The sequence below is a fragment of the Sebastes fasciatus genome, chromosome 20 (assembly GCF_043250625.1).
Source record: "Sebastes fasciatus isolate fSebFas1 chromosome 20, fSebFas1.pri, whole genome shotgun sequence".
Classification (NCBI taxonomy): domain Eukaryota; kingdom Metazoa; phylum Chordata; class Actinopteri; order Perciformes; family Sebastidae; genus Sebastes; species Sebastes fasciatus.
The window spans coordinates 739,218-761,322 of record NC_133814.1 but is presented as its reverse complement, the minus strand read 5'-3'; the positions used below and the strand labels follow the sequence as shown (position 1 = coordinate 761,322).

Below are 22,105 nucleotides of genomic sequence, written 5' to 3'. Positions count from 1 at the left end.
CCATCCCACAGCAACGTGTGACCAGGTTGGTGACCAGCAAGAGGAGGAGGTGCCAGGCTGTTCTGGCTGCGTATGGATCTTCCACCGCTACTGAGGCTCCTGACGGTGTATTAAATGAATAAAGTGTAAAATAGCCAATATGTCTTGTTTGTTCCTTGTTACTGATAGAGAGTTCAATCATCCAATCCACCAAACAACTCAAAACAATAGTCAATTCCAACAGAAGAATACACTGTTTACCATTGACGGAGCATTTTGGCAAATTTTTCTTGGGCGCTCCCCACATAATCAGCTGTGCTGCTCATCCCACAAATGCATGATCCTTACAAGTTGGACATCATTGTGAAGGTAAATAAACAGGCTTTCCAACCATGTAAAACACAATGACCATTAGCATTGTAACAACAGAGAAAAAATCCACCAAACATTTTTTTCCGAGTTTATAATAATAATAATTTAGGACAAATACCTCCCACTGAAGATGATGGGTTAAGAAGCCTGTGCCCCCACCCTCCCCTCACAACCATCTACCCCATCACCAGCAACCTCCACTGAGCCTTCCCCTCCAACTCCACATAGATCCCTACAGGCTTCCTACATCTGCCTAAACGTGTGTGTGACATTTGAAACTACCTCATCTGCTCTAAAACCTCAAAGAAAGAGTGACAGAGAGAAAAAGCTTTAGCGGAGAGAGATGAGGCAGGCTCATCCGTCATGTTTCAGAAGCCAGAGGCTGATCACCTTGAGTTACGTGAGGATCCTTGAAAAGAACAAGCATGAACCTGACAGGTGTATCTTTAAAGACAAAGTATATTGAGATTTGAGTTTAAACAGTTAAATATGATATATTTGTTTGCATAATAGAGACAATGAAACAAAAATAAATCAGTGGTGCATTCACTGATACCGGGCCAACAGGAACATTCTTTTATGCCCAGCACAAATATGCAGCTGTACATATTCATCAGATGTTACCATTAGACCAGAGGAAATGAGAAAATCCTAGAATGTTTTCAAAGATTTAGCAAATACTCAGAATTAACCACTTATCAAATAATTAGATACACTAGCAGATCATATACAAAAAATACAAAAACAAAAAAATCACACACAGCACGTGTTTAAACTACATAGCATTTGTTTGGTTATTTTTTTTGTATATAAAATGTATATCTCTAAAAATCACTCGACATGTAAACCCATAACTTGGAAAGAAAAGGAGAACAATTTTTTAAATGCTATCAAAAGGGGAAAAAGAGTCTGCATTGAACAGATATGAGAAGCACTGCTGAGCATTGCTGATGCGGTTCTTCTCACATCTGCACCTCCACTCTGCTTCTGCTCAGAACATTGCTGTGATGAGTCCTACTGTGGTATGAAAAATATGTGGCCTTTAAATTGGCTCCCCTGTGGCTCCTTTGATAGTAGAAGCCCACTCTGTTCATAAGTCTTTGGACTCGGGCTCTGTCACCCACAATCCCACAGAGGAAAGTCTTTGTGGCTTGCTACTGGAGTCACAGTCATTTACAACCCAAAGTGACTGGAGCTACACCGAATAGATCACAATCAACACTCAACATAGATTTCAGCCTTGTCTCCTCAAAATGACCTTCCCATACAATGAAACTGCTTCGTCAATTACGTTTCGAGGGAAACATATTTTCTCACAGATAAGGTTTTTTTTTTTTATCACAAATACATTTTGTAATCCCAGTCCGCAGAAGTGCACATATGGAGAAGATCATATCTGGATGTATGGGTCAAACCAACACAGGACTTTCACCCGGAGACTGGTCTTCATGTTTCCCTAAACCTAACCAAGTAGGTTTGGTTTGGTTTGGTTTGGATTTACAACGTCAATCACAAGGAGAAAATGTTTCCATCTAAACGTAATGATGATGAGGATGATGATGATTTTTTTTCACTTTATTGTCAGATCAAGTGTGACATTTTTCTTGCATCCCAGCAGCTCCATTTGCAACATCAACAAAGACAAAAAGACATTTAACTTGATATGAAATTTAAAACAAGAAACAAGTATTATAATGCACTTTAGTTGTATGGGAACATCATTTTATATATATATACATATATATATATTCTGTCTTTAGAACTGTTTCAAGTCCCAGTTAGACCAGAAAGTAATAAATAAATGTCACTGCTCATATAAGGGATGTATTTGTATCAGCTGCTCTCTCAGGATGACTGTAGACCACGCTGCATCTCTTTTGTGGAAGAAATTTTCTAGCACTAGTAGGGGTTTATTAAGCTGGACGGTGCTACACAAGTAGTATGATAGTTGCTGTTTTTAAATGGAGTTGTGACTGAACATTTATAGTGAAGACGCACTGAAGGCAGTACAGCACAAGGAGAAGCAGTTTGCCTCTGCTCATTTTCTATGACACACTAGTGATGAGTCAAATATGATTCACTTTGAAGTAGTGCACTTATAGTTTTGCAAAATGAAAGAAAAAGTGATGCCGTGGTGGGGGAGCCAGTCTTGGGGGAAAGATCATAATTGCAAATTCCCTTTTTTTGTATGATGTCATCCCTTTAAAAATGACAGCATCAGTCCTTCAAATGCATCAAAATGACGCATGACAAACGAGCTCTAATGGTTAATTATGACTGTTATCTGTCACAAACTAAGTAGCTTGACGTTGTTAAAGCTCAACCAAACTTTGTCAGCAGGAGGTCGGGTTGGATGGATGGGTCAGTGAAGTTTCAGACTTAGACACAGGAGACTGCAGTTCATTTCCTGTTTCTTACCAACAGTTGGTTTCTTTTAAACATGACCATGACCATTTGTTAACCAGGTAGTACCATTACAAAGTTTCCCAAACTCTAACAAAGTCATTGATTTGAACCTAGATCATGATCTTCTCTAACCCTAACGCTAACAGTTTTGTGGCTGAACCTGAGCAAACAGGCACAGTGGTGGGAGGTTAGGAAACCTGCTTTTTAATGGCTTTGGAAGGTGCTGACAAAGTCCTAGACCTGTTGGCTTGGCACAAAGTCATGTAAATTGTTGAACAACTGGTGGGTGCCTATTTACCCAATGTTTCCTAGCAAGCAAGCCCTTTGCTGCTGGTGAGTGCTGACACGCCCACAACCACAACCGAGAAGTGGCATTGATGGTGTTGTACAATTTGCTTGCTTCCAGTGCGTCTTTACCGTCTACCAGTCTACTATATAGTGCTACTACCTGTCCTCTTTCGATATCTGGTAGTTGCCTTACTGTATGTTGCTCACTTAAAATAGTGATTGCCAGATTGCCTTAAACTGAAATGGTGCTTCTGTGGACCTCCGCAGCGAGGAATGCTAATGGTGACTGTAGGCAGAGGAGCCAATGTGCACATATTCTACATATGAGCTACAAATGGTGCAGTCCTGTGCACTAAGCCAGCTGATTGGTTGATCCAAGAGGGTTGAAAATGAATATGAAATAAAATGTAAAGTTTTTGTTAATACAACCATAAAGGTGTACGTACAAGTATCTAAGAAACAGCCATGCAACGATGCAGGTTGACCTAAGAGCAGCCGGAGAAGCATGTTCCAGTTTTTAGACAGCGGACATACTGCTGCTTTAGGTTCTAGTGAAAACTTACTTTGAGACCTTGCATAGGTGAATTTTTGGTTATATTGTCCACCCTTTGTATGTCAGTTTTGAGAGAAAAAAACAACAACAAGAAGAGAGAAAAATCGAGTCAACCATTTTGTATTTGGACGGAGACCGATGGTGCCATCTTACACCGCATTAACAGAGCCAATTAAACTGCCTCTGCAGCCAAGCCATGCCAGACGGGGACTTCCAGCAGGTCAATTGTTAAATAACTAAGATTGTGTAAGTAGCTGCCTTAAAGGGATAGTTGGGGTGTTTCTCAGTGGGGTCGTATGAGGTACTTATCCATAGTAGGTGTATTACTTACAGTAGATGACGGTCGGCATGCTCCCAGTTTAGAGAAGCAAGCAGAGGTACCAGCACGGGAGCAAAGAAATGTCCTGCTGGGGACCGCGGCCGCAGAAAAACACATTTTAGCCACTTTAAAAAATCAATACATGTTTAAGTGTACACTATATTTTAAATATTTTCACCTCTTTATCTTGCCGTCAGACAGCCTTTTCCTTCGCCTTTCCGATGGGGAACTGAATTGAAAGTGAAACTTATCTATTCTCGCTTCAAAGTCAGCAGGCTCAGATGACAAAAACAGTAAAGATGATGTTTCACTTTCAGTTCAGTTCCCCGTTGGAAAATATTCAAAATATAGAGTACACTTAAAGGGACTGTTTGTAACTTCTTACACTCTTGTAAGTCATTTCGGGTCAGTGTTTCCCATGCGCGCTCGCGTGTGGCTACGCTGTTCCAACACAAACTACATGGAAGCAAAACCGCAAAGTTCTATCTAGTGAAGCCCGTCTGTTAAACAGTGTTAACTCTTCCTGCTCCAGCCCCCCGACCGTGGCCAGAAGACACAGGGGAGACCGTGGCTTTGGTCTCCAGGGCCGGGGGTCTCTGCTCCTCTGCCTGCTTACCATCACTCAGACCGCGCTCGTTCTCGCTCTTTCGCTCCACTCTAACGTGCATGCATGCACACTACACACTGAAGAAGAGTTAGTTTAGCTCTGATAATATCTAGTGAATGTACAGTGGACGTTTGTGCAGAAATAACTGCTGCAGCTCCCCCATTTCCCGTGTCGTTTCCTGCTGCTGAGTGATTAGACGGGGCTCCGGAGCGAGTAACGTTATCGTCTCCGACCAAAACTCCGGTGTCTCCCCTGTTCCTTCTGACCGCGGTCTGGAGTCTGAAGCAGGAAACACAGTATCAGCATCGATTCATGGAGAGACCTTCGTCTGGTCAGCTAACATTACTGCCAAGCAGCTGAAATATAGAGTGATATTGTGGTTTTAGCTGACGTGTGTCGCCTCACTGTGTTGAGCGATGCTCGTTCATGTCTATGTAGAGCGAGCACAAGCGCGAGCAACAGGACGCTGACCTTCGTTGACTTAATGGCCACAGGTGTCGCTGTTAACAAGCAATTTCTGATACTTACAAACAGTCCCTTTAAATGGATATTATTTTTTTTAGGTGAGCCTTTCTCTTAGTTGGCTAAAATAGTTTTTTCTGCCGGCCCGTCTCCAGCACTGTGTTGCTTTGCTCTGGTGTCGGTGCTCCTGTTTGCTTCTCTAGCAGTGGGGGCACGCCAACCATCATCTACTGTAAGTAATACACCTACCATGGATAAGAACCTCACACAATCCCACTATACATAAACCCAAACTATCCATTTCAATTTCACAAAACTGTGAAACTAACACAGAGGGGACATTGGGCTCCTGCTCTGTGGAACATGGAAACGGGAGCTAATGATGCAAATTTAAATATGTAATTTTGTAAATTTGAAGGCTTTTCAATATTTTTTGGGAGGATAAGAGACACTTGTTGCACCCCAGTGAACTTCACTTTGTTTCACATTAATGACAACCTTGAATAGTGTTTTTTGGGCTGGCAGCTTCATCCCTCAGCACAGGCTTGGTGTTTTAGAGATGTTATAAACCAAGAAACAGACTGACAGTCCTTTCAACTTGTGCTCTCCAACTGAAACATGCTCAAACAAACAGAAGAGCCCCCGAGAGCTGGGGGGGATGTAGAGGTTATTTAGGACACGTTGCTATAGACAGGAGTAGGACTATGGCTAACTAAACACATCTCACACAGTAATGTGACAACCGACACAGAGGAAGAAATCACATTTGATGAAAACAAATACAGAGTAAAAGCCTTTTCTTGTCATATAAAATGTTGCCGTAGTCTAACCCCTAACCATTGATATATAACTTTATAAAATGAAGAACATATTTTCTCTTGTGATATATATATTTTCTTCTTCTGTAGTACAAGAACCTAATGCTAATATGACTATATAAATAATAGGTAAAAGCAACTACACTATTACACTTTTTTCTATGATACACAAATACTGTCAGATGACTTTCACAACCTTAAAACAAATATACATTTTAAAATTGTAAAATGCATGGAAGAGCGATGGATAAAATGAAACACATATATTTTTATTTACATAAATGGTTATGAAAAGCAGTTGATGTCCCATCACCACTGAACGTACATCCTAATCTACTTTCTGTGTATAGGAGTGTACAAGCTTTAAATGCAAAATGAAGAGTGAGCCAAACTCAGTCAAGTATTAAGTTTTGCCGCAACCGTTTTGCCACCAACATTTAGATAATTTGAATTAATCATGTTGTCACAGACCTTAAAGGACAAGATTGACATTATACTGTATATTTGTTTAAACTGTCAACAAACCCATGGCTAGATTAACGTGCTTCCTGGGCCCATGACAAAAGCTGTTGGATCCCTATTACCCGACATTAATATAGGAATATGCAAAAAAAAAGCACAAAACTGAAATAATAAAGGTTTTAAAAATGTACACAAATGAAGACCTGTTACTGTAAGGTCAGATAGGCCTAATAAAGCAAAACCTTAAGGTCCCTAATCATGTTCTTTACACAGTATTGCTTTAGAAATGCATATTTCTAAATAAATTTAGTCCAAACCAAAATACTTTATGACTTCCATAACCTTTCTGAGACACTGCTATCGGTTGCTTCTGAAAATGTAAATCCATAAAAGTGACTAAAAAATATATAGTTCATTTTTTTTTTAAATAGCTCAGCTTCATTGTTGTTTTTAACAAATGTTACTCAAACAGGAGGGAATAGTGCATTAGTGCGGGGACTAACCTCAGCAGCGGATTAATCCACATTTGATAATCTACACTCTAGTGAGTATTTGAGGCAGTAGGACTGAGTCAAAATAAAGCACAGTGTGTGTGTGTTCATGGGAATGAAGGAACATGTCAGCCAGTGTGTCTCTTTGATGTGTTTTTAATAGTTTGTGGACAACTATGGAGCTCTATGGCACAGAGGAAGAAGAGATATCAGGCATGTTAGTAGGATTCATTCGCTGTTGGTTTTGGTCTTCTAATATAATGGGATGTGTTGATAATTCGAAAAATAATAAAAAGTACGGTAATGTGTCTGCACACGGAAAGATTGTGGTAAACATGAAAATACCATGTAGTATGGACTCTAATGCACAGCAGCCTGACTGAACAATGAGGGGAAACTATGAGTGCAAAGTTGTACAGAGTACAGGGGCTTAAAGGTCCAGTGTGTAGGATCTGGTGGTATCTAGCTGTGAGGTTGCAGATTGAAGCCTCTAACGTGTTCCAGGCATGTAGCAGAACTATAGAAGTCGACGTTAAAACGTGAATGGCCCTCTCTAGTGTTGGAGAACGGCAGAGCCAGTGTGTAGAGTGTGTGTGTACGTGGGAAGTGAGTGGTGAAGAGAGAGAGAACGGCGGCGAATGTGAGCAGCGGAGCAGAAGACAGAGTTACAGCCCGGACACACCAGAAACGTCAGGAGCGCGTGGCGGCTGCGTTATTTTTTTTTTTTTTATTTTGGCGTCAATGTTAACAGGTTAGAGCAACCACACTGCCTGCATCTCAGCTGCGTCTCTTCTAGAGAATAGAGGTCTCGCCTATTTTGGATGCGTGCCGCGCGCATCTCCCAGCAGCAACAGACAGTGAAGGTGATCTATTGACTGTATATTAACATCATACCAGCTACATTACTACAATTTCAATGTCTATCTGTAGAATATGTTACGGAGATGAAAAAAAAGTAAAGACTGTGAACAGAATTCCTACATTTGTTAACACAAGGCTTTTATTCTGAAATATGAGCAGTCAGTGCTGTGGAATATGCAGCGACTTAGAGAGCTCCATGAATTGATAAAGTATGGGGTTTAAATCAACACTTCCTGTTTCAATTCAAAATAAAAGCCCTCAAGCGTTTTTCTGTAGACAGAATTCCTTTATTTGTTAACACAAGGCTTTTATTCTGAAATATGTGCCGGACAGTGTTGTAGAACATGCAGTGACTTGGAGAGTTCCATGAATGAATTTAGTACGTAGTTTTAATTGTGGATTATTACTAATATTACAAATTACCACATGTTTCTTAACCTTTCTCGGTCTAAAATAAATATAAATTATATCTATAATGAAATGAAATGGCCATTAAAAGGCAAACTCTATGTATAAAGAAAGAGCTGACAGCAGCAGCTGCAGCAGCAGACACACAGCTGAAATGCAGCTGGTGTGAACTCCCGATGCGTGAATCACGCAGCCCCCACCTCCTGACGTTCCTTGTGTGTCAGAGGCTTTAGTTCAGCTCTGAGAATGTCAGTGAATGTTCGGTGGAAGTTTCAGTTTGTGCAGAAATAAATGCTGCAGCTCCTCCAGACCAACAGAGGTTTCCTGTGTCTCGTTTCCTGGCAGCCGAGTGGAGTGATGGGGGTTAACTCCGAAGGGAGTAACGTTATCGACTCCGGCCCGAGCAGGAAAAGTTAACAGAGTTTGGTTTGTCCATTCTGGGCTACTGTAGAAACATGGCGGTGTAGATATAAACGGCTCATTCTAAGCTAACGAAAACACAACGACTCTTATTCTCAGGTGATTATACACTGAAGAAAACATACTTATTAATATCATATTTAATTTCTGTCAATATACCCCCCTCAATACCCCCCACTCTTCCTATAGGAGGCTGCCGCCATGTTTGATTAAGGTCAGATTTTGTCTGTGTAAAGAAAAAAAGAAGATTTGTGGTGAGACGGGGAGTGGGAGATTTGTCCAATCCATATTTACTGTAACAATGGCCTTATCCTGGTCGAAAACAGCAAGAGAACGAGAGAAAAGGCACACAGCCGCGATAGCAATAGACTAACTAGTGTGTGTGTGTGTGTGTGTGTGTGTGTCAGGGAGTCTAGTCAGTCTGGTATATCTTCAAATGAGATCAGTGCTTATTGACTGAACTCTCTTATCTCTAATCTGAGGGGTAAATTGCCTCGGTTGCTGCTTCTCTTCACACTCCCCTTTCTTCCTGCGCTACTGACTCCCCTCTTTACGATCCCATCAGACACAACAGGCACAGATGCTATTTACTGGTGGGAGTGTGTGTGTGTGTGTGTGAGTGTGTGTGAGTGAGATTAGTGGGTAACTGAATGCTTGGATGTGTTGTCTGAGTTGCTTTTAGCATATGTCTCCCAAGCATGTGAGTGTGTGCACGTTGAGGCCAGACCATTCATTTGCTATATCTAGCTGATATCAGCCTGAAGTTAAACATTCACTTCATAACAGTAACATATTAAAAACATGTATGTTTGCTGTAACAACACTGTAAATTGCTAAAGTAGATCAATCGTTAATAACTATCGTTAATAACTATTCATTAATAGTTATAATAACAGTAAGCTGGAGGGAGATTTTGTTGACTAAAGGAAATCATGTTAGAACTACAACAATAACTCACACTGAGTCACAGTTACACCCACAGCTAGCTAAATAATGCTAAATACGTGATAAAGTAAAGGTTTAGATGGTGTACATTTAATGCTATGAAAGATACACTGTGGAGTCTGTGGCCACTAGTGCTGCACATGTTTTTTTAACCGCCACCGTTTCACAACGTTAACCATGTGTTACTGTAACCGCCACCATTTCACAACGTTAACCAAGTGTTACTTCAACCGCCACCGTCTCACAACGTTAACCACGTGTTACTTTAACCACCACCGTTTCACAACGTTAACCACGTGTTACTTTAACCGCCACCGTTTTACAACATTAACCGCGTGTTACTTTAACTGCAACCGTTTCACGACGTTAACCACGTGTTACGGTAACCGCAACTGTTTCACAACATTAACCATGTGTTACGTTAACCGAAACCGTTTCACAGCGTTAACCATGTTTGACGTTAACTGCGACCGTTTCACAACGTTAACCACATGTTACTTTAACCGCCTCTGTTTCACAACGTTAACCACGTGTTACTTTAACTGCCACGTCTCACAACGTTAACCACTTGTTACGTTAACCGCAACCGCTTCACAACGTTGATCACGTGTTACGTTAACCGCAACCATTTCACAACGTTAACAAAATGTTAATTTAACTGCAACCGTTTCACAACATTAACCACGTGTTACGTTAACCGCAACCGTTTCACAACATTAACCACGTGTTACTTGAACTGCAACCATTTCACAACGTTAACCATGTTTGACGTTAACCGAAACTGCTTCACAACGTTAACCACGTGTTACTTCAACCGCCATCGTTTCACAACGTTAACCACATGTTACTTTAACCGCCACTGTTTCACAGCGTTAACTATGTGTTACTTTAACTGCCACGTCTCACAATGTTAACCGCATGTTACGTTAACTACAATCGTTTCACAACGTTAACCACGTGTTACGTTAACCGCAAACGCTTCACAACGTTAACCACGTGTTACGTTAACCGCAACCGCTTCACAACGTTAACCACGTGTTACTTTAATAGCAACCGTTTCACAACGTTAATCAAGTGTTACGTTAACCGCAACCGTTTCACAACGTTAACCACGTTTTACTTTAATAGCAACCGTTTCACAACGTTAACCACGTGTTACGTTAACCGCAACCGTTTCACAACGTTAACCACGTGTTACTTTAATAGCAACCGTTTCAAAACGTTAACCACGTGTTACGTTAACCGCAACCGCTTCACAACGTTACCCATGTGTTACTTTAACTAGACTAGACTCGCAAATTCATCTACAATTTGTTTCTGACAATCATTTGTGAAACAGGCCTACTCCCTGTTTTGAACAAACTTTATTAAGACCTTGAGAGTGGATCTCCCAGCAGAGAATGAGAGGAAAACACACTGATAAACTATTCCAGACTGCAGCTGATACAAGAGAGTTTAAACTACAACGACTGATCTGAGTCTGTGCGTCTACCTGCTGGCTTCACTGCTCCTCTCTTTTTCTTGGTGTTGAATCAGAGCTCTGGGTGACAACTCATCCCACTGAAAACTAATCAAACTGAAGCAAGTGAGAGACCTGGTGTTTGCATTGAGGATCCTATATTTCCTTGTTTTACTTGACATTCAATAAGATGGTCTGAGGCCGTTTTGTGGGTGAACATCACAAATTGTTGTCTGTCTGCAACCTGTTTCCTCAGAGAGAAGACACATGCCTGGAGACAGGGACGAATCGATACTAAGCTACACTAGGGTTTCCAACCTGGATCTACACCTGTTTCCATTTCAGCCAATCTATACCGAAACTCCTGCAGTAGATCAAATAACTGATAACTTATGTAAAAGGGTTGGATTGAGGTTGCTGGTAGACAGTATTTTCTACCTTATCCTAAATTTCTGCCTTTATTGGACAGTCAACAATGAAGAAGCAGACGGGAAACAGCTGCTTAAAGGAAGGAGATTTCCTCACATTAAAGGTGAAAGACACTGAGCGGCCAATATCTGCTTTTTTTTGGCAATTGTGGCTTCATTTTTCTGTTTAGGTCTTTTAGTAAACATGTCAGCTTTAGTTTTCAGACATATTCGATGAGCTGGTCAACATACGCCAGCAGACAATTTACAGTAATGGTACATTTTTATCTGAACTCAAAGGACATGATTTTAGTGTCTGACACAATGTGTGTTACCATAACTATGCTGATGATACGCAAATATATATTCCCCTGTACCCTGTTGATCTGAGCCCTATTGACACACAACTGGTCATTTTTTACATTTTAACAGTGGCAAGACAGAAATCCTGGTTATCGGGGTAACGGCCTACAGACAAGAAATCTCTACTGAACTGCAACGACTGTCTCTGTAGGTCACAGATACCTTGGTGTCATCCTGGATGCCGACGTCACTTTCCAGAGCCATACTAACAGCAGTTTTAAAACCAGATTTTATCATTTAAAGGGACTGTTTGTAACTTCTTACACATATAAATCAATCCGGGTCGGTGTCCCATGCGCGCTCGCCTGTGGCTACGCTGTTCAGACTCAGACTCCAACACAAACTACACGGAAGCACCAAAACCTCAAAGTTGTATCTAGTGAAGCCCGTCTGTTAAACAGTGTTGGTCAGGTCATCTGGAGCAGGCCGTCTGGTTATTCCCCGGGTCTCCACGAGAACTGATGAAACTGCCTTTAGCTTTTATGCTCCAAGCCGCTGGAACATCCTGCCCGGTCATGTTAGTTGTGCCCCAAAGCTCTCATCCTTTAAAATCAAACTGAAAAAAATCTTTTTTTAGCTGCGCCTTTCAGTAGTCTGGTTGAAGGCTTTAATTATTATTTGATTTGATTCTTACTTCTTTTATTGGTTTTAACCCACATGTCTTATAAATCATCTGTTTGTTCTAACTATGAATTTATTTATTTCCATTCTTTTGGTTTTAATTAACATGCCGTATTAATTCTTACTGGTTGGTTGCTGATCTTAATTATTTACATTTTTATTACTACTTCTTAATCGTTTTAATTCTTGTGTATCATTTATGTCTATGTTTTAAATTGTGGTTACTTATGTCTAATGTTTTGTCTTTACACTATCAATAATCCGTGGTTGCTCACGCGTTGTGGAGCACATTGTGCTTCCACTTGGAATGAAATGTGCTATTTAAATAAAGTTTTGCTTACATTTGGTAAAAACTTATTGTATCTGAATCAGACACAGTATCGGGTATCGGGTCCGATACTGTGGTCATATACCCGTACTCGTACTCGCAAAACGGCTCCGATACAACGGCATCGATACCACTTTACAGCAGCGTGACGTTAACCTCTCGTCACCATCTTTTGGGTCCTCACGCTCCACCTCCCCGACGGTGCGGGCGAGACCGGGTTTTTCTTGCACCCTCTGACACGCACGTGTGTTAGACTCCTTGGTCCGTGTTTCAAGACGGGTCGGGTGGGTTGCCGACATCGCCACAGACCTCCAGCGACTTTTACGTGGGCTGTGGCACAACGCGGTTGGGGCGCACTGAGGACAGTCCGCCCCGGGAGCAGGGAGCCCCGTCACAGTGCGGCGAGGTCCGGGCGGGGAGCGCTGTACGGCTGCGGCCGCGAGCCACCTTCGCCCCGAGCCTTTCCAAGCCAACCTAGAGCCGGTGGCGGCGCACCGCCTCGTATGCGGGACTCCCCAGCCTGCCTTGTGTCGCTCACACCCTCCAGCTGGCTGTTAACGAGGGCCTTTTGGCACAGAGAAGTACTGGTATTGGAACTCGGTACAAGTACTTGTACTTGTAATCGGTCTGAAAAAAGTGGTATCGGTGTATCCCTAGTTGCAATGCTAGAAAATATGTACCATGATATTCAACTCGGGGGCTCCTAAACTGATGATTCGTTGATGTATAGGGGGCAGCCCGAATAAAACCTCTCCTGAGATAATCAGTCTGATTGGTGGGGAGCAATCCCATCCAGCTCCATCATCTCAACAGAAGATGAACCATCTCACTGTCTGCCCAGAGAAAATGAATCAAATGACTGTGTGTTTGGACAAGGGACAGTCATGGTGTTGAATCATGAGATCTATCACCCAACGCTGCTCCATGGAGCTTTGTGCCTTCTTTAGCTCTCATTTTGCTTGTAAGGACCATTTACTATACGCTTGAGTCTTAGCTGCTCTCATCAACCCTTTTGGAATGTGGTGGCGGCCTCCTTTACTATATTTCAATGTTTTCAGGCCCCCTAGTGGCAAAAATGCTATGAATGCAGCTTTAACATGAACATGGTATTAAGATGAGTTTGTAAGTATTAAAACAAGAGGTTCAAAAGGTTCATACCACCCCCATCTGTTCATTAAGGAGTCAAACACATTAGTCAGTGTTTCACCCTATGCAAATATAGAGCAAATGTGGGATTATTGCTTAGTATGTGCAGGACATGACGAGTCATGAAACAGTGAGAAATAATGTAGTTTTCTCCTTTAAAAGCCATTCAGCGGTAATGGGATACCTCCTGCCTCTGGCACTATGCCAGCGATCAATGGGCTCTAACACAGCGCCGCCTGTCATAACTCTGGCTTCACACTCTGCTATACATCACTTCCTCCTGCATTCCCATTCAGTAATACATCACACTCTTCCTCTCACCTTCTAGGTTTCATAATGCATCACTTCCTGCTAGCAATTGCAGTTGCAGTTTCACCTCCTCTGGGCTGAACAGCTCAGAGTCCCATTAAGTCAGCCTGAAACTCAGCTCCACTTATTGGCTCACTTAGAATGGAGCCAGTTCTCTGAGGGGGTGGAATGGCTCTAGCATTTACTTAATAAATCCAATCTGAAATTTGTTGCTCAAACTGGAATTGCTGAATATTAATGCTTTGAATGTATATGGGGGGAAATGACTAATTGAAACAATAAAGGTAAGGAAATTAATTGGAATTAAAACTAGCACAAAAGCCCCCACCCAAGGAGCTGAGTTGCGGACGAACGACTTCAAGAGGAAAAGAGTTCCTATTTCAACTCTTTGTCTACGTTGACTATTGTTGCCTTTTCCCAGTACAGACATGTCAATACAAATACATTTAATCAACACAGAGTAATAAAAGTTTTTTTCCAAAATAAGTACATTACATCAACAAATGACAATGTGTACACTCTGTAAATGGGGAAGCAACTTGAGAGGGATTCTTGTGTTTCAGGGTCACATTTGACACCTGGAAGCATTTTGTTTTTAGTTTTCCGTGAAGAGGGTGAAGATGGTTATTTAGTCATTTTCTTTTGTTGCTGTTTTTTTTTGTCTGTTTTGCGGGGAAAGGAAGGGGGGGCGTGTCTCTCTCTGTTCTAGTAGGGAGTGAAGCGACTGCACCCTCCTCTGTAAAGGCTAGCCTGCAACATCAAAGATGAAAAAGCTCCAATCAGTATTCAATGTAGAACCATTGAAATCAATATTGAAATTAACTTCTCTCTTTCCTCCAAAGAAACCTTCCTCCCTTTTTCCACTTGTCTCTTGTTTTAATTGAGGAGATTTTGTGCGCAAAGTAATTAGGAAATTTGTGAAGTGAAAGAATGTGATGTGTGTGTGTGTGTCTGTGATTGTTGCATGTACTTGAGTGTGGATTTTAGTTCTATGGTACTTGTTAGTATTAAACCAAGCAGTGAAGAAATCTATTTAGCCTACCATACAAGACCATGAGTCAGAGCCTGAATCACTGAGAGACACCTGAAGCAAAAATATTCAAAACACACATCTCTTTACGCTTTAAGATCTCTGAAATGGAACAATGATTCTACAAACTAGCAGCGAGAGACACATTACAGACATTAGACTCAGCCTCTTGTGGAAAAAACACTGAAAAAAAAGTCAGTGTTTTTTGAGTGACATTAGTGGTGCTATGGTTTCAGCTTTTAGCTACTATAATAACGTTTGGATGAAACTACCATAAAACTGCTATTTGGCATTAAACACGCCACACATACAGTATGTCATGTATCAAATTCTCCAGTGAATCCACAACCAAATGATAAAAATACACAACTGCTTTTTGAACCATCCTGGCTTGTCTTTTACTGAATATACACTAGATCAGCCGCATAATATTACAAGCAAAGTAATTCTATCGTTTCTTTCCAGACAAAAACAAGATGGTTTCCTAAATCTGTTTCCTCCTGTGTAGCTGAGTAGAGACGGAGTGACCTGTATCACTGTCCATGTTCCAGGTACTGAGGCTCTGTTCAGACAACAATGTCAATATTGGACAATTCTTCAAACCTCAGATTAAGTTCAATGACGAAATTTTTTCACGCCAAATGTCACTGGTAAAATAATCCCACTTTCCAGAATATTTACGACTAATATGATTAAAAGAGTACCCCCTTGATTTAGCATTGTACTCGTATAACATTGTTAGTCAGTGATGGACGGTTAAAACAGGATGAAGATTGATGCAGCAGAACCAGAAATATTGTCTTTTTTATCCTGGATATTCTTCTATCTTGTCAAAACCTGGCACCGACATTACCCACAATGCAACTTGACTGCAGAGATGGGTCAGGTGTAGGGATGCACCGATACCAGTATCGGGTATCAGGTCCGATACTGTGCTCATGTACTCGTACTTGCAAAACGGCACCGATACAACTTTACAGCAGCGTGACGTTAACCTCTCCTCAGCATCTTTCGGGTTCCTATCGCATGCGCTCACGCTCCACCTCAGCCGGCGCGTGCCGGCCCTCACTTTCATTGTGCCACGGGGTTTTGCTGGCACCCTCTAACTCGTTAGACTTCTTGGTCCGTGTTTCAAGACGGGTCGGGTGGGTTGCCGACATCGCCGCAGACCCCTGGCGCCTTTTACGTGGGCCGTGCCCCGACCTGGGGGCACAACGCGGCTGAGGCACACTAAGGACAGTCCGCCCCGGTGACACTCTGGCCACGGCCCTGGGAAGCACCTCATCAAAAGATTTTTTTTCATTTTCCAACTTGGAGTCTTCATCCCTAAACGGCGCTTCTACAAATGACATCACTTGAGGACATTTATCAGCTCCCTCTGAAGCCACAAAAGACTTTATAGAACTGTTTTAACATATGCAGGAGTACTAACCCAACTCCTGTAGACAGATGTGTAAAGTCTGTGGTTATGGCAAATAAACTAAACAAACTAAATAAACCATTAAGGTATTGTTCTGATTAGGTAACTGAAAGGCTTTAAGTTAAGTTAAAGGGACTATTTGTAACTTTCAGAAATGCTTCTTAACAGCGACACCTGTGGCCGTGAAATCAACGAAAGTCAGGTATACTGAGAGCGAGCAAGCGCGAGCCCGAGCTCGCGCTTGCTTGCTCTCAATATACCTGAATGAGCATCGCTCAAAACAGTGAGGCGACACATGTCAGCTAAAACCACAATATCACTCTATATTTCAGCTGCTTGGCAGTAATGTTAGCTGACCAGACGAAGGTCTCTCCATGAACATGATTTAGATCTGATCCTAGTGTTGGCTTTTCCTGCCTAAGTGCAGGCTGAAGCAGCGGCGCTCTGCAGCGTGTCTCCCTGCTCTCTCCTCCCGCAGCCGGAGAGCAGAGGAGACACCGGCACCCGGTCGGTAACGAGAGGGTAACGTTACTAGCTAAGGAGCTCCATCACTTCACAAGACACGGGAAAGCTCTGTTGGTCTGGAGGAGCTGCAGCATTTTTTTTTCTGCACAAACGTCCACTGTGCATTCACTAGATATTCTCAGAGCTAAACTAACTCTTCTGCAGTGAGGAGTGAGCGCGCGTTCACGTCTAGAGGTGGAGCGAGCTGAGAACGCGCGCGCTCTCTGAGCGAAGGCAGGCAGGCAGAGTTGGAGAGGCAGCGGCCACACGCGAACACGCATATGTGAGCACGCATGTGTGACGATCCGCTACATTTATGCGCGTACAAAGTTATAAATAGTCTCTTTAAGGTTAAGGTTAGGGAAAGATCATCAGAAAGCTAGTGTTATAATTGCAGGTCTGTGATGGGACATCAGATTGTGGTCTGACATGCCACACCATATCCACTAGCCAACCTCCACAGCCTCACTTTACATCTCCCTACATACAGTATAGCACCCACTACTTCCTGCAGTGACAATGAATGTTAGCATTGGACGTAAATTGTGAGGTGCAGAATTGTCCAATATGGATGGAATCTGTAGGATACAGTTAACACCAAGTCCCCTTTTAAAACCTGGTACCTGTAGCATCACAGCCATACCCCGGTCTTGCCCGCAAAGCCCGCCTCCACATGTCTGATAGTTTTCCACAAGAGTCGGCCCTAGTCCAGAATGTGGCATCCTGGAAACAGCAAAACTGTTCGGCCTAAACTCACAGCACCTGAAAGGAGCACTAATCAAAACTGAACCTTTTTTTTGTCTTTAAGTAGAAAATAGAACTTGAGATAAAAACCACAAGAGGCAAGATGAGTGGATTCATTAGGACTTCAAATAATTCTCATCTACAAATTGTGGGTGCAATAACCAACCCATAATTCTACCATTATCAGTCGCATCATTATTACCTCTGACGAGTTTGGTCTTATTAGGTTTTGTTTGGGGCAGAATGTGAGGCATGCTTTTTCTCAATTCACTTTATTGAGAATTAGGATCAGTAGTGCGGGGTTCTGATATGGCAGGATGGGGAAAAAGGGAGGAGTAATTTGAAGACAAAAGAGAAGAAAGTGTAGACTAATAAGGAGGAAAACAGAGGCCACCGTTTTAATTAAGTAAATGAAGAGGAAAAAATGTCGTAATTAATGAAGGCTTTTAGCTAGCAGCTGCACTAGGGGAGGAAGGGGGGTGTTTGGGCGACACATGGGGGAGGTGGTAGGGCTTTAGATTTCCATCATCACAAGCACGTCAGCACTCGGCATCAACCCTCATCTCATCTGTCCAAGATGCTGCACCGAGCAGCGGCTCCGGCTGCAGCCGGTTTGCTACCAAAGACTTAAACTCTCCCTCTCTTTCTCCTACTTTTGCTTCTTTTGTGGTCCGTCTTTCTCTCCGACTTTAATCTCCCACGGCACGTCCAAGCATTTACTAGATGGTCGTTAATCTTTGGAGGAAGTCCCTATCCACACCCACGAAAGAAAACAAATTGTACTTTCAGTTTCTCCCCCATCTTCTGGGGTGCTCTATTTCTTTCTGTGGAAAGATTTTTTTCATCTTTGATGTTAGCTGCAAAGCTAGCTAAAAACAAACATTAACCATTCGACTCTCCCTCTTGCAAAATTTGAGGAGACTGATTTCTGTGGGGAGGAATTTTCAGTCTCGATTGGATTTCAAGCAAGTAGCTTTCAGCCAATGAAATTGAGTGGGGAGTTTGAGAATAAGGCAATGTCCCTTTTTCATTTACTGAAGTGGCAAAGATTCACATTAAACATTAAAATGGGTCTCTCAGAGGGAAACACAACTCACAGGAACAAGTCAAAGAGTAAAAATAGGAGATCTTCCTAGATTAATAATAAAGCATGCCAGCCAATTACAATATTTCATTTGAGTTATTCATTTAGTGTTAGTAGTTCAGTTCATATGAATAGCTCAGTGTAAAATGGGTCTCCTGTAAAGTTAAACATGTGTCCAGGTGCTGTGTCATATCGTGTGTTATCAAAGACAACAGTGTGAGGATGCTGCACCAGCCCCAGTTCATCATTAGAGCACATACAGTCTGGCACAATATTCAGAGTCAGAGGCTAAGAAACAGGGAACAGACTCACCATAGTGCCCACACTGTATGTGGCTGCAGGACCAATCGTATGGTGATATGGGTCTGCTGTTGCATAGACTCTGCCATAACTATAGAGGAGAAAAGAGGGCAAACTTTAGAAGAAGAAAACTTCAAGTCCTACAGTAGCTTCTCCAAGATGTTTGACAGACAAATGTAGGTAAACATGACCTATGGATATACTGCAAACATCAGGGCCTGCATTTATCAAGCAGGACAGCATCCCTCCAGAGTTCTGTCAGAACGTGTGACTAGGATTTAGATAACTCCTAACTCAGATAAGGACATGAGTTAGAAACTCAAATGCGAATGTGCCTTGACAACAATTAATGTAAAGGGGACAAATGATGAAAAACTCACTTCTTCAGTGCTTGTGCACGTACATTTGGGTATCTGGAGTGTCTAACAGCCCACAAACTGTGAAATAAGATGACCCAGTCAGTTTATTGTGGCTGTCTAGATCAGAAAACATGTGATTCAACAAGCCAGTCAGATGTGGTTCCCCTTCCTATGTCAAATGCAGCCTCATTAGAATATACCGCCCACGGCTTGAGAACTACCTTTGCAAAGGTGCACCATATTGATCTTGTAAGCCAATCAGAGACTGGGCTTTTTTTTGGAGACAGGCACTGAAATGGAGCGTTTCAGACAGAGGGTGAGTACAGGTATATTCAGACAGACAGGATGAGAACAATAACGTGTTTGTTTGAACATTAAAGAATGTAAACATGTTCTAGTAGAAACCCAAAATACAAGTATGAACCTGAAGATGAGCATGGTGTTCACCCATGGCCCAGTCTCTTTGGCTCCATTTGGATACAACACAGATGGAAGGGTGGATCAACTTGCTAGAGGACCCTGGTGGCAGATTTGAGCTGTGGGCTCCTCCTGTTTCTCCCACTATCTTTGAATTGTGTGTGGTTCTTGTTCCTTTTAAGTACCCTTCAGGTACACACAGCAGCAAACAGCAGACTACACAAGGTAGCATTGTTATATTTTGCCAATGTGGAGCCCTAGGAACACTCAGTATTCTTATGCTGGAATAGCCCATCCATATCCCAAGTGCTGCGTGTCAAACATATTTTTATAAAGGAATATGTGCAGTGCGGGGGGGAGAGGGGGGGGGGGGGGGGGGGGGGGCGCTGTTGAGCGATGAGCGGATAAGACGCACCTACCTGTAGCTCCAGCAGATTTATGTTTAAAATTAAATTTTTTACCAAAGCCTCTCGAAAATAACTCAAGAAGGCCATCAAGGGTATAATTGAAGCCTGTTGCAGATTGAGGACTCCAACAGGAGTCTCTTACAGGTGATTGCCGATTGTTATTATTTCTTGGTACATTGAAGATTAAATTGCACATTCTACCACTGTTTATATTCGTTCTAAAGTGCTACAGCCCATTATGTTCAAGGGCTTGAGTCTAAGGGTTACTGATGTAGTTCTACTACTGACCCGTTGTATACAGTTGGGCTTGTATTAAGCAGACAAATGATTAACAACTGTTGCTGTTTTTCTTCCAGTATTTTCTTAGTGGGTGCTATTGGATAGAGTACATATTGTATGTTTACATTCTGAGTCAGAGAGGAACTGGCCAAAATGACAATTGTTACCTAAATATGACGAAAACACTTAAGGAGGAAGTCAAGTTAAACATACAGTATTCTCTCTCAAATCCTTATTCACCCTTTTTTGTACATGAGTAAGACCTATCCCCTTAAATAATACATAATATATCTAATGTTAAATCAAATCAAATCAAATCAATTTATTTTTGTATAGCGTCAAATCACAACAGAAGTTATCTCAAAACGCTTTATATGTAGAGCAGGTCTATGACCGTACACCATAGTTTTGAGACCCAACAGGATCCACCAAGCACACTGTGGCCAGGAAAAACTCCCCGATTACTGGGAAGAAACCTGGAGCAGAACCGGGCGCAGGGCGGGCGGCCATCTGCCGAGACCGGCTGGGGGGATAGATAGATAGAGTGAGAGAGAGAGAGAGAGAGATAGAGAGAGAGAGATATAGAAGCAGCCACAATAGCAGTCTAGCAGCTGTAATAGCTAATACAAGTAGGGCTGATAACACAAAACCAATAGTGGTGGATGGAAAGAGTGATAATACAACTATCGGAAAGCCAGCACTGTCCAGCATCTCTCCTCAGTACGTCCATGTGTGTTGGTGTGGGACGTCCCTGCGATCGATGCCCGTGCATTGGTTCCTGCAGGAAAGGGACTGTTTGTAACTTCTTACACGTATTAATCATTGTGGGTCGGTGTCCCACGTGCGCTCACGTGTGGCTACGCTGTTCAGACTCAGACTCCAACACATGGAAGCACCAAAACCTCTTGGTTGTATCTAGTGAAGCCCGTCTGTTAAACAGTGTTGGCCGCGGTAGCTTTGGTCTCCAGGGCCGGAGTCTCTGCTGTACTCTGCTCTTCTGCCTGCCTTCACTCACACACCGCACTCGTTCTCACTCGCTCTCTCGCTCCATCTCACGTACATGCACGCACACTCCACACTGCATAAGACTTCATAGCTCTGAGAATATCTAGTGAATGTTTCGGGATGTTTGTGCAGAAATAACTGCTGCAGCTCCTCCAGACCAACAGAGGTTTCCCGTGTCTTGTGAAGGGACGGGGCTCCGCAGAGAGAAACGTTATCGTCTCCGACCAAAACTCTGATGCAGGAAAAGCCAACACTAGGATCAGCATTGATTCATGGAGAGACCTTCGTCTGGTCAGCTAACATTACTGCCAAGCAGCTGAAATATAGAGTGATATTGTGCTTTTAGCTGACGTGTGCCGCCTCACCGTTTTGAGCAATGCTCGTTCATGTCTATGTAGAGCGAGCACAAGCGTGAGCATCAGAACGCTGACTTTTGTTGACTTAACGGCCACAGGTGTCGCTGTTAACAAGACATTTCTGATTCTTACAAACAGCCCCTTTAATGCAAGAAATTTTGGTTTGGGGATCACTA

At 42.4% G+C, this 22,105-nt stretch overlaps 1 protein-coding gene across 10 annotated transcripts in view; it reads right to left on the bottom strand.

Annotated features, from left to right (window-relative positions):
• rbfox3a (RNA binding fox-1 homolog 3a) overlaps positions 1–22,105 on the bottom strand; it is a 417,847-nt gene that overhangs the window by 5,755 nt on the left and 389,987 nt on the right. For 8 of the 10 annotated variants that reach the window (XM_074620482.1, XM_074620479.1, XM_074620481.1 and 5 more), the window contains 2 exons: positions 19,119–19,197; positions 11,864–14,774 (listed from right to left, as the gene is read on the bottom strand). The exons of 1 other annotated variant lie outside the window; for it this stretch is intronic. In XM_074620482.1, the coding sequence (XP_074476583.1) occupies positions 14,730–14,774; positions 19,119–19,197 (124 nt within the window). In that variant the 3' untranslated portion in view covers positions 11,864–14,729. Of the gene's footprint in view, positions 1–11,863; positions 14,775–19,118; positions 19,198–22,105 lie in introns of those variants that run through there. One more of the 10 variants, XM_074620474.1, reaches the window with a different exon arrangement.